Here is a 14,225-nt window from a genome sequence, read left to right as displayed (position 1 = left end):
TATCAGATTCGCACATTTCTAATTTGATTATTTTTAATTTTAAATCATATTAAAATAAATTTTTATCTTTAGTAACACTTAATTTTGTCATAAAATATAATACAAAATTGGTTTAGTATATATTAAATATATGTATATATATTTCTTTCCTAACAAAATCCTGAATCTAAACAGCATGCTTACTACTTTTGCCATAAAAATTGATCCCTCCTAATATGACTTTGTGTTATTGATAATCAATGTTGAAAATTCTGTTTTGTGCAGCAGGGCAAGTTGGTCATTATTTGTATCTTGTAAGTTGTTGTTCTTATTATTTTTATTATAGTGTTTAATTTTTTCAGTGTTCTCTTTTTGAGAAAGAGAAACTAATTGAAGGTGGTGGAAGAGGGAACAATATCAGAGAAAAAGAAAATTTGTTGATACGGTGGAAAGGTCGGGAGAGAGAGAGAGAGAGAGAGAGAGGAAATGGCAGAGTGGAGAAGTGGATAGTTGGTAGTTTACGACGGCACTTTTGAGATTGACAAACTGTATTGTCGTGACTGACTTTGTCCCCACCGCAACAAGCGTCGTGCATTGTGTTTCCTATTTAAATGTTTCTCGGCAAAAACTACAACTGTAAACTAACCGATTTTTTTCTTTTTCTTTTTCTTTTTCTTTTTAATTATGAATGTTGTTATTCCCAATCTTTCAATCTTTCAATAGTTAGTCAACGAGAAATTGTGATTCTATTGTATTACTGCAGAGGGAACAATATCATAGAGGATATCATGAATGAGACAAACCCAGGCATAAGATCCCTTCGCTGCAAAATCTATGGGATGTTGGTTTAGAGGCTGTTGGCTTTTCTTTCCCGCCAGCTCTATGATATGGTAGGACTAGGGATGCTCATGGTTAGATTATTCAAAATTGAACCTTTAGAAACTGGAAGTTTTGGTTTGATCTTTTTGTGAACCGAAATCAATCCGAACCCTTCGATTTACCGATGGTCCAATTAACAAACAGTTCAATTCGTTATTCGATTTGAGCCGATATTCAAATCATTATAATTTTAAAAAAAAAAAAATTAGATATTTTACTTGAATTTTGATTTAGTATGCGCATTTATAATTTATTTATGTAAATTAGTCATCCAAAAATACTTAGTGTATACTATTTTGTAATCTTAAAATATGTTATAAATTATCATATAGTACTGTACAAAATAAATACTTTGCATTGTAAATGAATACATATGTTGGTTGGTTCATCAACATAAAAACAGAAACTAAACCGATAACCAAAAATTATAAAAAGTATAAAGTGAAACTAAACCGAACAAATCAGTTAACCAAATTTTTGCTTCGGTTCGGATCAATTTTCAAATACTTTTAAATGACCTAGTGTGAATTATCTGGTATTGGGTATAGTACAAGAAATAAAAATATACTTGAAATTAAGGTGATTAGAATCTAATACTATAAAATTTCTTCTTTTTTTGTCGTTTTCAAAAATTCATGTAATGGTTATATCTTCTACCTATAATGTAGAATATTAGGGTAGTCATATCTTACCAACTATGGTTTGGTGCCGCACCAGGGGGTTCGTAGGGCTTGTTAGTGGCTGGAGTTCCTATGTAAATCAAAAAACAAAAACTAAGAGCGGACCTACAAGTGCCAAGGTCTAATAAGATTTTTCAATAGCACTAACAAAGTTAGTATACTTCAATTCTCTATATATTCTTTATTATACTATTACTCTTCCATTCATCTATTTTTTTAAATGACTTGTAACTCATAATTATTAAAGATGAGGACTTATTAAAGAAATTCATACTTTAATTCACCAAATTTATTAGCTAATCTACAACATGAGCAAGAGGAGTTATGACTATGCCAAGACTTCAATTGAGCTGTCATCTTAGATTTTATTTATTTATTTATGTAAAAATATAATAGTATAGCACAAGTGCCTGCTAGTTTTTATTTCATTTTTTTAAAATTTTCTTTTCTTTTAAAATAATATTGAATTTTTTAATTTTGGGAATGAAATTGTAATTCAAAATAATTATTAATTATTCAACTTAATAAAAGGAAAAATTAAACCTAAACATCCACCTAAGAACAGCTCTTACCATTAAACCCATTCCATAAATTATCATATACTACTTTTTCAAAGTTTTGGAGATTTTATTTACTTTCCTAATCTATCTATATAGATAATTTTATCTTTTCAAAAACATAAATCAATTTTACACCTGTGCTATCTCTTTGATGATCCATTAATTATTTTTTAAATTTTTAAGGAATGTTATTATTTTCTACAAGATATAAAAACTAGTTGTTTGATTTTTTTCATCAATCCCGAAACACTAGATTTTTATTTTATGTTTTATGTAATTCATTTCTCAAGCCAAGATTTTTTATGGAAAATGATAGTAAATATTAATTTTTGAAGAGCTAAGTTTTTTCGACAAAAGCGTGCAACTCCATGTCATATTTTCTACTAATATTAATAAAAAAAATCTCTTTTCATTTATTTTTAATTTTATTTGTGGAGGGCTTTTTTTTTGGTGAGTAGAACCTTAAGCTTTTTAATTTTTTTTTTTCGTCTGAAACTTGAAAAATATTAGATAAAAAAATACTACGTAATCTACTTTTTTTATATTTGGTTATAATAAGAAGTGGGCAATAAAAATAAGAACATACCAAAATTTGATTTTATATATCATTAATTGTTACATTTTTAAAATATTTTTAATCATATTAAAATATTTTTTTTAACTATATTTAATGTTGAAATATATATATATATATATATATATATATAATGCAAAATAAATTTTCTTCTTATTTTTCTTTTCCCAAACAACATGTTGATTGAAATAGGCCCTTAATGTCATTTAAAACACAATTCAATAATTAAAATTTGTGAGTTTGTGACTTTCAAATTAGGTTTAAATCTTGAAAAAAGTTGAAAATGTTTTACATCTATTGTATAGCCAAAACTCGATATATACTTCTTATCGAGCTATAAAAACAAAAACATAAAATAAAAAAATAAAAAAAATCTTTCATAACATGTGATCCTAATCTTTTCTAATAATATCATGAGGTTTACACCTTTTCCACCAAAAATAACTTTAATTCTATTACACTAAATTTGTCAACATTAGTAATTTCTTAAATTTCTCTGACTTTTTATATTTATGTTTCTATAAGAGTTTTTATTTTTTAAATGATCACTGGAGTATAGTCATATTCACTAATTCGATAGGAGTATGAAGCACTTTAAATAAATCATGTCTTTCAAAATAAAAATGTATAGTACATCCATGTTTATTTTTCTATTATTTTTAATTAAAAATATTTATTTAAAATAAAATATATTATTTTATATACAATTCGTGTCTCCCGAATTGTTTTTATTTAAAAAGTTAAAAATTTTAAAACTTAATTTCTTACCTTGAAAAGAAAAAATCACATGAATTTCCAAAATTATCTTATCGAGTAATGTGAAAATTTCTTTTCAAGTATATAATATATATGTAAAAAAAATTATTATAATTTTTTTTATTTTAATTATGCATAAGAGAACAAGGTATAGGATAAGGTAGAGATTTTTTTTTAGATAAAAAATTATTCCACCTACTTGCAAAATAGATTTAATTCCTTTTCAAAAATATTTGAAACTCCTAAAAGAAAATACAACTCCGTATGAAATTAAATGCACTTCGAGAAAGACCTATATGTCGTGAGCATATACAAAAATGTCTCTATATAACTTAACCCTACATAAATCCACATGACATGATTTTAGTGCTGGGGATAAGATACCAATAGGTCACTCAAATTTTTCTCACTAGAGTTTTTAAAAAAATTTATTCTAGTCTAAATACATTTTGAAAAGCAACCATTGTGTATTAAAAATTGATATAATTCATATATAAATTTAATAAAATTATAACAATTTAAAGAATAAAATTACTAAAATTAAACAATTTAAAATATCCAATGATCATAAATTTTTATTAAAAAAAATCTCAATAACAAGCACTAGATATTTTTTGAAAATATTAATGACCCAAATTCAAGGAAAAAAAAAAAGTATTATACACTTATTGAGGGGAGACACCAAAACTGAAAAGCCAGCCTTTCAACCCTTCACGTTTTTCCTTTTGGTTTGGAAAATCATTTCTTCCCGAGTCTGTCCTACATAATTAAATTTGCAATGTGTGTGATGATGAAAATGAAATTAGAGTGAGAGGACCCACGGCTGCAAATCGCACCACCTACTGCCATTCTGAAGAAGATTGACTCCACGCATTGTGATTGATAGTGTGGCGCCTCTCTTCACAGATTTTTCATTTTAGACGCGTTTTCAGCTGTTCCTGCGCGGCATATAAACCCCTTCCCCCCATTTCTCCTCTCTCTCTCTCTCTGTCTCTGTGTTCGCCATGGAAAACGTTTGAAGCTCGGTGGAGAAAAAAAGGGTAGACATGGGTTCTTGCGCTTCTGTTCATAAAGTTAAGGAATCAACCGTGGAACCCAAATTGCCGGTGGGATCAGATACGGGCTATGTGTCCCTTCAATCTTCTGAATCACCCACCAAGGAAATCGGTGTCAATGCTGAAGCGCACCCTGTTGTTGAAACAACTGTGATCAAACCCCAAAAGGAGGCTATTCCAAATTTCCCACACCAAAGTATGATTCTCTCTTCTTGGATGATGATTTCATGATTGTTTGTGCATATATTGGTGATTCTGAATGTATGATTTCTGGTTTTTTCTATTTTTTCGTTTCTTGTTTTGGGTCATTCCAAAGAGATCATATATTTGGATTATAGCTAGTTGGCAGACTATTCGAATTTGTTCATAGGATGGTCATTTTGGTTGTATGAGTTCTAGCGAGTTGACAAATTGATTGATATTTGAAATGCTGCTATTTCATGGTCATAGATTAATAGTGACCTCCCTTTTTCTACTGAGTTGTTTGGAATTTCATTCCTTTACGTTATGTAGATGAAAGCCAAAAATGTTTTTAAGGATGGATCGTGAGTGAAAGGACGACACTCTTGGCTTTGGGAAATGAAGAAATTGCTGTGTTGAACTGTTGATCCTCAGAAGATGAATTTTGTAACATGAGCAAAGGCTCCTTGCCATGGCAGCATGAGGACAGTAGATCGCCTTCAAACTATTAAGTACCACTCAGTAGATTATATGTATAAAATGCACAATCCAATATAAATATCATTCCCATCAAATTATATATATTGTGAATTGTACAAAAACAATTAGTGTGTGTTGATCCTCGATATTTAAAATATATATAGGTGTGTTTATATCAGATGGTTGCAACTTAATTAGACATCTGATCCATTTGTGGAATGAGAAGTCAGGGACCAAACCAGTACTTTGGTTTATATTTGTGATGGAGGGTTGCTATGCTTGGTGTTCTGGAGGTATCTGGTCAATTTGTGTTTGGGCGGCACAGGCCTCTCTCTTATCGAAAAAAAAAAAAAAGGTTTTGAGCTGAGGTCCAATGTTACGTGCTGAATTTTCCCTTTTTCCGCTAGGACATGTCCATCACTCTCTTTCCCTGAGTATTTGAGCCATCAAGGCATGTTTAGACTATTACCTGGTATGAATTATTTTGATGGTATCGCCTACAGTGTATAAGGTTATTTTGTCGACATCATATGCCGAATGATGACAAGAAGATAGGCCATAATTAGTTTAGCCGGTCACCAAGTTAGAATCCTCAAAAACTTATCCTACAATCTTACCACAAATGACAAATACTTTCCTACTACATCCATAATTAACAAAATATTCCCCTAGTCCCATAAATGACTCTGCAATGCTACCTGCTTTGGTGTTTAAACTTTTGTTAGTTCTATGATTTTCGGGCTAGATAAGACAGGAGATTGTAGTTGATTGTATGTAGCTATTGTTAAAAAACCTCTGGATTTAAATTATAGGTTTTAATTGTAACTCATTTCTTAATAAAATTGGTGTCTTCATCGGATATGCAACTATGCAGCAGACAGTTATAATAAGCTGTGTGACCGCGGATAGCATTCATATCTTCAAACAAATCCTCTACATTCTTAATATATTAATGCCTCTGTTGTTCACTTGCATTTAACTCATATGGCCATTCCGACTGATCACTGAAGTATGCCTGTCATTCTATGCAGATAGTAAAGAGGAAATGTTTTTTGATTCTCAGTTCTGTTTAGAATCTGATTGTGAGGATTTCTTCAGCGTCAATGGTGGTAAGATGCTGATAACATGGTCTTAAAAAATCTCTCTCTCTCTCTCAAGCATGATATATTTTTCTATACACACAACAAATACAAACATCAATGTTGTTTCAAACCTTGATGTATGACTTGCTGCTTCTGCTTCTATTTCTATGCAGATGTTAGTCCATCTCGTGGCACTAGTCCAGTGCGTCAAAGCAGTTCTTCAGAAACTTCCAGACTTGTTAAATCTCTTTATGTGGACATAGTACCCAATTCCGACTCTGAGCAATCTCTAATGGAGAAGAAGAAAAAACTAGTTGAGCTCTTTCGTGACAGTTTTAATCGTAACCCAGTTCACAGTGACAAAAAATCACAAAACAAGGGCAAAATAATTGCCAGTGGAAGGCCAGAACCCATGGAAACCATTTTTGACCTTCACCCAATGTCTATAGATGAAAGCCCTCGTACGTCTGCAGCGACCTCCATTTGCAGCACTGAAAGAACTCTAATTCAAGGTATTAAGCCCAAGAAAGAGAGAGTGTCCCAGTCTTCATATTCCTGCTTCTCAAATGCAGTTCGTGGCCTGAAGCCTCGTGAGAGAAAGAAAAGGCTGAGCTTAGCCGAAAGCGGTGAAGGGTAGTAAGCTGATATTGCCATCTATCATCCTCTCTGAAGTTCTACATATGTAAGGATCCCAGAATCTTGTAGTTCTTTCCATAGTTACTTGTCTCGTATTTTATACAGAGTCCAGAGTTGCAATAGTTGATACTGCCTCTGCTTCTATGAAACAGGAAGAGAGTTATTCATGATGCAGCTGCCCTCTAGCCTATAGAATATTGTCAAAGGCCTCTGAAATGCAGAAGGATGCATGGAATACTTCTAGCAAAGTTTGTAAAGAGAGTTCTGTTTGCATTTTTCTTGCTGCCAGTCCAATTGAAGACATTGTTTCTTCTTCTTCTTCTTCTTCTTCTTCTGCTTTCTTTTCTTTCTCATTCTTGATATAAATGTATGCATAGAAAGATACCAAATGAAAAGATGGTTAATCATGTTTTCAAAATTGAGTACAAGCAATGGTATAAACTACCAGCCATTGCCTTTACTGACTTTTGAATTGCATATTGTTCAAAATTTGATAAAATTCAATATAACTTTGTATTGAGTGTTGTTTAAATTTACATAATTTTAAGGGGAAAAGCATTCACATGAGTTTTATAAAAAAGATAGAGGCCTCCCTTGAGATTTTAAAAATGTCACAAATCTCCTCTAAGGTTTTATAAGTGTCACAAACCTTTTTAAGTTTGGCAAAAGGACACGGGCCTCCTCTTAAGAAATTTGTCTCTTTTGCAAAATATAAGAGTAGATTTGTTTCATTTTGACAAATTTCAAAAAATGTTCCTTTAATTCTTAAAACCTTAAGAGAGGTTTCAAGAATTTTTAAAATTTTAAGAAGGTTATTGTCTTTTTACCAAACCTCATGAGAGGTCAATGTCTTTTACTTTCATAAAAATGTCTTTTGTTTTTCAATTTTTCAATTTTGTATATTAAAGTTGAATACAAATTTATGGTTTTCTAACCTTTTTATATAAATCTTTAAAAATGAAAAATAAGATGACGTTTTTATAATTATTTAAAAATGGGAAGAAAAAAAAAAAACATACTTTTTCAACAAATAAACATTTTAGTGTTGAAACTTGATGAGTTCATTTTAGTGGGTGTTTATTTTGCAAGGATATTTTGAAGAAATGAACTTTTTACTAAAATTTATTGAGATGGTACTTCAGTGCATGTGCAGATTTAAACAAAACCCTACATGCAAATTCAATTTCAGAAATTCAACTCTCAAAAAACACAATATGAATGAATATTGCAATTTGTCTCTTAGGTTTATCTACCATGCACATCTTTTCTCTTGCTTTGTTTTGAGTATACATGGAAAGGCTACATTACCTTGATCTAAAAGTTTAGGTTCACCATCGTCAAAAAATTTATTAATTACACACATGGAATCTAATTAAATTTTGTAATATGTATATATAATTGAATTAGGTAATTTTTTTTATACATATAAAGAAATCAAGTTAGATAGAGGGTGTATACACCTAATGTATATAATAATTTCAAATTTAAAACTTAGTTTCTTTTGTCCATGAAATAATATAATATTATTTATTTTTTATTTTATGTAAATTTATTAGTAAACATTCCATCATATTTAAATATCAAGAAAAACTCAATATTAATTTTTAAAACCAAAAAAGTCAATTTCAGGGGGAAAAAAAGGTGCAAGACAAAATTGTATATATTTTTTTATTAGAGGCATATCCCTGGGAGTGGGATTTTTGGGTAGAGATTTTAAATTACAGAAGTAGCCAATTGGTTTTTTTTTGTTTTTTTGAGGAAAAAAAAACTGTATGATCCACCCAAAAAGAATTTGCTGCGACGGCCGGAAAAATTCTTCTGCGTCTTCTTCCAGAAAACGGCGAACGAAAAAATTATGAAATTTCTAGCGCAAAACCTTACAAAATCCTGCAGACCGAAGCTCCCCGATCACCGTTCTCATCATCAGATGCACACACTTATCATCTACTTTCTTCTAACCCGTCAATTCTCACGACCCGATCCGATCGAGGTTGTCGGCAACGGTCTTCATCCGGGGCCGGATCTCCGGGTCCGCCTCCGTGCACGCCAGCGCCACGTGAAACACCGCCAGCACCTCCTTCTTCGCCTGCACCTCCCGGAGCAGCGTCGGATCCACCAATTCCGACAGTGGGTTCTCCACCTCGAACCCCTTCCTCACCCACCTCACCAGATCCGACACTTCCGCGGCCGTCGCCGTCGACGTCGTCGGAGACGAGATATCCGGCGATTTTCCGGTCAGGAGCTCGAGCAGGACGACGCCGAAGGAGTAGACGTCCCACTTCTGGGCGGGTCGGGCGCCGGCGACCCGGGCCTCCGGAGCCCGGTAGTTGGTGGAGCGGTCGGACTGGGCGGAGGGCTTGACGTAGGGGAGGTAGCTGGCGGAGACGGCGGAGGTGTCTGCGCCGGCGATGGAGATGAGGCGGTTGAGGCCGAAGTCGGAGATGTAGGGGTGCAAGTCGGCGTCGAGGAGGATGTTGGAGGGTTTGACGTCGCCGTGGACGAACTTCCGGGGACTGCACTCGTGGAGGTAGGCTAAGCCACGCGCCGTGCCCTTTGCGACTGTCAGCCTCGTTGACCAAGTGAGGTTGGGTGAAGGTTGACCATTTTTTCCTGTTCCAAATAATTTTTTATTAGTTATTTCACTTCTTTGTATAAGTGTGTGTAATGTTTTGCTATTAATAATAAGAAGTGATTTTTAGAAATTTTTTTGAGCTATTTCAAAATTTAATTTCTATATATTTAAAATAATTTTAAAAGGATGAATGAATTAATAAGTAATTATATTCACGAATAGAATTTATGTTTATTTTTAATTTAATCATTCAATTAAAATAAAAATTTGTAAATATATTACACTTTTTGTAGTAGCAGAGTTACAACCTTTTTAGTTGTTATTTTAATTACAAAAAAAAATTACAACACCAATATTACAATTAGTATTAATAAATAATTAAAATATACTCATAAAACAATTTACCATACAAATAGACTCTAGTTAAGTCATATCTAAAATATTGTACAACATTTGGTAATAGTATTCACGCTAACTAGCTTAGGGATTATTTGATATGACAATTAAAAAATATTAAAAAAAATTTAAAATAAAAATAAAAAATTATAAACATAAATTAAAAATAAAAAATCAGCAATTTATTTGATTTATATTTATAAAACTAAAAAATATATAACAATTAATTAAAAATGCTCATTTTAATCTTTAAATAAAATAATATTATAAAATATAATTTAAATAATAAAGTTTCAAAATGATACACATTACAATTACCATAATAAAAAATAAAAAAATACTGTAAATTAATTTACTTAATTTTTATGACAATAAAAAATAGTAAAATATTTTGTTATATTTATTATTTTTTTTAAAAAAAATTATACATATTTAATTTTAATTATATTAAAATTCATATGATCACCTTATTTTAATTTTAATTTAAAAGTATATAAAATAAATTATTTAATCCAAAAAAAATCATTTCTAAACATTAAAATTTCTATCATATGCTAAGACAATTGAAAACTATAATTTTAAATTTTTTTACAAATAACTGAATATTAACAACAAAAATAAAAAAAATGATGTCATAAATAAGCACATTTTTATAATATATTTTTTTCTATGAAGAAATATAAACAGAAAATCAAATAAAAAACTAATTATACCAACCAAAAACGATTTTATAAAGCCACTTTTTAATAATTAAGAATTTAAATATTTTAAGTTGATTTTTTTAAAATAAAAATGATTTTATTAAACTCACCTAGACTCACTTGGACAGATGTAACCTAACTAGATTCAATCAACACAAATTTCAAAATTTAGGGTTATTTAGTTTTTTTCTTTTCAGTTTTTTTATTTGATTATGGTTCCTACTTAGACTTTGTGAATTTTTAATTAAAATTTAAGATTTTAATCTTTTTAAATTTTGTTATTTGTATTTTTACATACATTTTATAATTTCCTGCTCGCAATTGACATGTTTTGTTTTTCATGTCATTTTTATATCTCGATAATCCGCACAAGTTAGATTGATTTATTTTAAATTTTAATTTTTTAAGGTTTGAGTTATTAATATGTTGTTTAATTTATATTAACTTTATAATTATGAATGTTTTGTTTTAATATAAACTTTTTTAGTTAATCGAAGATGGGCCCAGCAAGTGAAGTAGGGGAAGCCCACCAGGCCCAAAGGGGGTGCGAGGGAGGGTACCTTTGAGGAAAAGTTTATTTTTGCTTTTTGGGAATTATTCTCATCTATAGAAGTGGGACAAAAAGAATAGAAAGGAGCAGGGTGGGTGTCTCAAAATTTTTGAATAAATTGGCTGTATGAAAGTAGGGATACCCTACAAAAACAATCGTGAAGGGTACCTCATGGCCACATCATCAATTCAACACCATTGCTGATGGGTATTGCTGTGGGGTGGTATCATGGCCTCATGGGGCCGCTTACCCTACCATTCCCCACTTACTCTTTCTAAACTAATTGACCTTCATAATTTTATAACAATTTTGGGCTTTGATGGGCTCACTCACTTGCCCAAATGCTCTATTTCAAATTTGAAAAATATTTTTGAAAAAAATTAAAATTTATATTTTAGTTATCAAAAAAGAAAATAAAAAATATTTCAAATTTATAAATAAAAGTTTAATTTTACACATCATAATTATTTAATTTTTCTTAATTTTTAATCATATAAAAATAAATTTTATTTTTAATAAAATTATATATATATAATTAAAAATAAGCTTCCTTCTTATTTTTCTTCTTCTTTCCTTTTATATTCTCATGTAAAATCATTCATCTTATGAATCATATAATGTCAAGAGTTTGGAATTGAAAGTAGAGAAATATTACAAGTTTTGTAATGATGGTTCTTTTATTTTTAAAATTTTTAAAAATTATTATACTGTTTTTCATTTTTCAGTGTTTCTGTTGAAAAGATTTTAATATATATATATATATTTTTTAAAGTATTTTTCAAGTTTTTATATATAAATATTATAGATTTCAGAAATAAAGCAATGTTTTTGTAAAAATAACAAATATTTTTGCAATCAAAGTCGCCTTAAAACTGGGGAAAAAAAAAGTCAAGTACTATATAATATAAAGATAAATTTTATTTTTAATGATTTAATAATTAGTTTTAGCATAAATGGTCCAATGAAAAAAGCAATGTCATGCATAATTTATTTTAAAATAAATAAACTTTTAGCACTTAGACCAAAGCCAACATTCCTTCCCAGCCCAACCTAAGCCTCAAAAAGAATAAATAAACAAATAATATTATTAATGAAGCAGTGAAGAAATGAAAGTGCTAAAACTGACCGCGAAGCGCAGAAGCCAAATTGCCATGGGAAATGAAATCACTGATGAGAAGCTTCTCGTCGGGAGCCCAATAGTAAGCCCTCAACTTCACGATATTCGGATGCTTCACCCGCCCGATCGCCTGCACCTCCGCTGCGAACTCCTTGTACCTCTGCCGATCGCCGCCCTCCCCCAGCCGCCGCACAGCCACCGGCACCCCGTTCCCCAACACCACCTTGTACACTATCCCCAGCCCGCTCTTCCCCAACACATACGCGGATGCCCTCAGCAGCTCGTCCAGCTCGAAATTGAACCCCTTGTCTATCGCCACCAGCTCCCCTTCTCCTTCCTCTCCCCGTCCGCCGCCGCCTGCGCCAGAGCCCGCGGCTGAATCCGCCTCTGAGTCGCTGCTATGTCGACCGCCGGCGAAACACGGGAAGGAACAGAGACTGCCGGTTCGTGGGTCGCCGAGCTTTGCCTTTCCAGTGCAGCTGCAGCCGCCGCTGGAGTCTTTTCTTTTCCAGTAGAGGTACACGATGATGAAGCCGACGAAGGAGACTCCGGCGGCGTCGGCGACTGATATGAGAATGATCATGCCCGGGGAGAGGCCTTTTTCGGGGTTCGTTTCGGATTCGGGCGAGGAGGTTTGTCTCGCCGGCGAGCTCTGTAATGGGTTCCGGCAGGGTTTTTGGAGGGGAAACCCGCAAAGCGATGGGTTGTTGAGGAACGCCGTCGGGCCCTGGTTCGCGAACGATCCGGTCTGGGGTATTTCGCCGCTCAAATTGTTGTTTCGGAGATCGAAGCTCAGCGTCACGGGCAAATTTCCGAGAGATTTGGGGATTTTGCCAGACAAGTGATTGAAAGAGAGATTGAGGGTGCCGGCGAGCGATTTGAGCTCGCCAATGTCTTCCGGAATCGACCCCCTGAGATGGTTCGACGAAAGATCGAGCTGGACCAAATTCTCCATTTCCGGGAAAACGCCGGCGGGAATCTCGCCAGAGAAGTTGTTTCCGGCCAAGACCAGCCTCTGCAGCTGCCGGCAATTACTCAGATCTCCTGGAATCGACCCAGAAAGCGAATTGTTCGAGAGGTCGAGGTTCTGAAGCCGGGGGAGTTTACAGATCGTCGGCGGCAGCTCGCCGGATAGATTATTACCGTAGAGAAACAAGCTGTGAAGCGACGTCGCATTGAAGAGCTGCACAGGTATCGAGCCAGAGAAGTCGTTGCCGTGGAGATTAAGCCTCCGGAGAAACTGGAGGCTGCCCAATTCGGAGGGAATATACCCCCGGAGATTCTTCCCGGAGATCGCGACTCCAACGACGCGAGGGTCGGCGAACCCAGAAACGTTGGCACAGGAAACACCAGACCAGCGGCACGGGACGCTGTCGTTCTCGTTCCAGTCGGCGAATAGAGAGTCGCCGGATGATTGGTCGACGGCGGACTTCAGAGAAAGAAGTGCGAGCCCGTCGGCGGTGAGGCAGAGACCGAATCTTGAATTCTGAAAAAGAGCGAAGCAGAAGAAGAAGGAGAAGAAGAAGAAGAATGGGGAAGTGATCCTCATGGTAGGGAGGTGATGAGTGGGGAGAGATGAGCAGTAGAAGATGAAGCAAGTTGCAGAGAATAAAAAAGGTGGCGGGGCGTGGAGATGGTGGTGTTGGGTGGAGGGGCATTTATGAGAAAGAGACTTGAAAGAGACGAGATTTTGATTGGTGGGGCACATCACCCCTCCCCCCTCCCGCCAAACGGAAAGAGAGAGTTGTAGTAGTAGTAGTAGAAGTGGAAGAAAAGCAATGCCCTTGCACGACATATCTCTCCCGTCTTTTGAGTTTTGTTTTTTATTATTTTTTTAATAATTAAGATATTTTTTGTGGTGTTTCCATTCAATTTCGATGATATATTGTTCTACTATCATTTCTCGATGAATTTAAAATTATGTATAATAATTTTAACTTAATTTGATTAAAATATCATTTTACTTGTTTGGTTAGGTTTTAAGATTTTACCTTTTAAAAAATATCTTACAAAATTAAAACTTATTTA

General features: G+C 33.3%; 2 protein-coding genes across 2 annotated transcripts; one reads left to right on the top strand and one right to left on the bottom strand.

The window, feature by feature from the left end:
• Positions 1-4,117: 4,117 nt before the first annotated feature.
• On the top strand, positions 4,118-7,393 carry LOC131144728 (uncharacterized protein At3g27210-like). Its single transcript, XM_058093567.1, has 4 exons — positions 4,118-4,679; positions 6,175-6,252; positions 6,399-6,907; positions 7,014-7,393. Exons 1-3 carry the CDS (start codon positions 4,475-4,477, stop codon positions 6,860-6,862), a joined length of 747 nt encoding a protein of 248 aa, XP_057949550.1. The 5' UTR covers positions 4,118-4,474; the 3' UTR covers positions 6,863-6,907; positions 7,014-7,393.
• Positions 7,394-8,506: 1,113 nt separating this feature from the next.
• Positions 8,507-13,919, bottom strand: LOC131144727 (receptor protein kinase-like protein ZAR1). The gene is made up of 2 exons (XM_058093566.1): positions 12,207-13,919; positions 8,507-9,471 (listed from the first exon to the last, which is right to left on the bottom strand). The coding sequence occupies exons 1-2, from the start codon at positions 13,903-13,905 to the stop codon at positions 8,831-8,833; spliced, it is 2,340 nt and encodes a 779-aa protein (XP_057949549.1). The 5' UTR covers positions 13,906-13,919; the 3' UTR covers positions 8,507-8,830.
• Between the last annotated feature and the right edge of the window lie 306 nt (positions 13,920-14,225).

The sequence above is a fragment of the Malania oleifera genome, chromosome 12, assembly GCF_029873635.1.
Source record: "Malania oleifera isolate guangnan ecotype guangnan chromosome 12, ASM2987363v1, whole genome shotgun sequence".
NCBI classification, from domain to species: domain Eukaryota; kingdom Viridiplantae; phylum Streptophyta; class Magnoliopsida; order Santalales; family Ximeniaceae; genus Malania; species Malania oleifera.
This window is presented reverse-complemented; position numbering and strand designations above follow the sequence as displayed.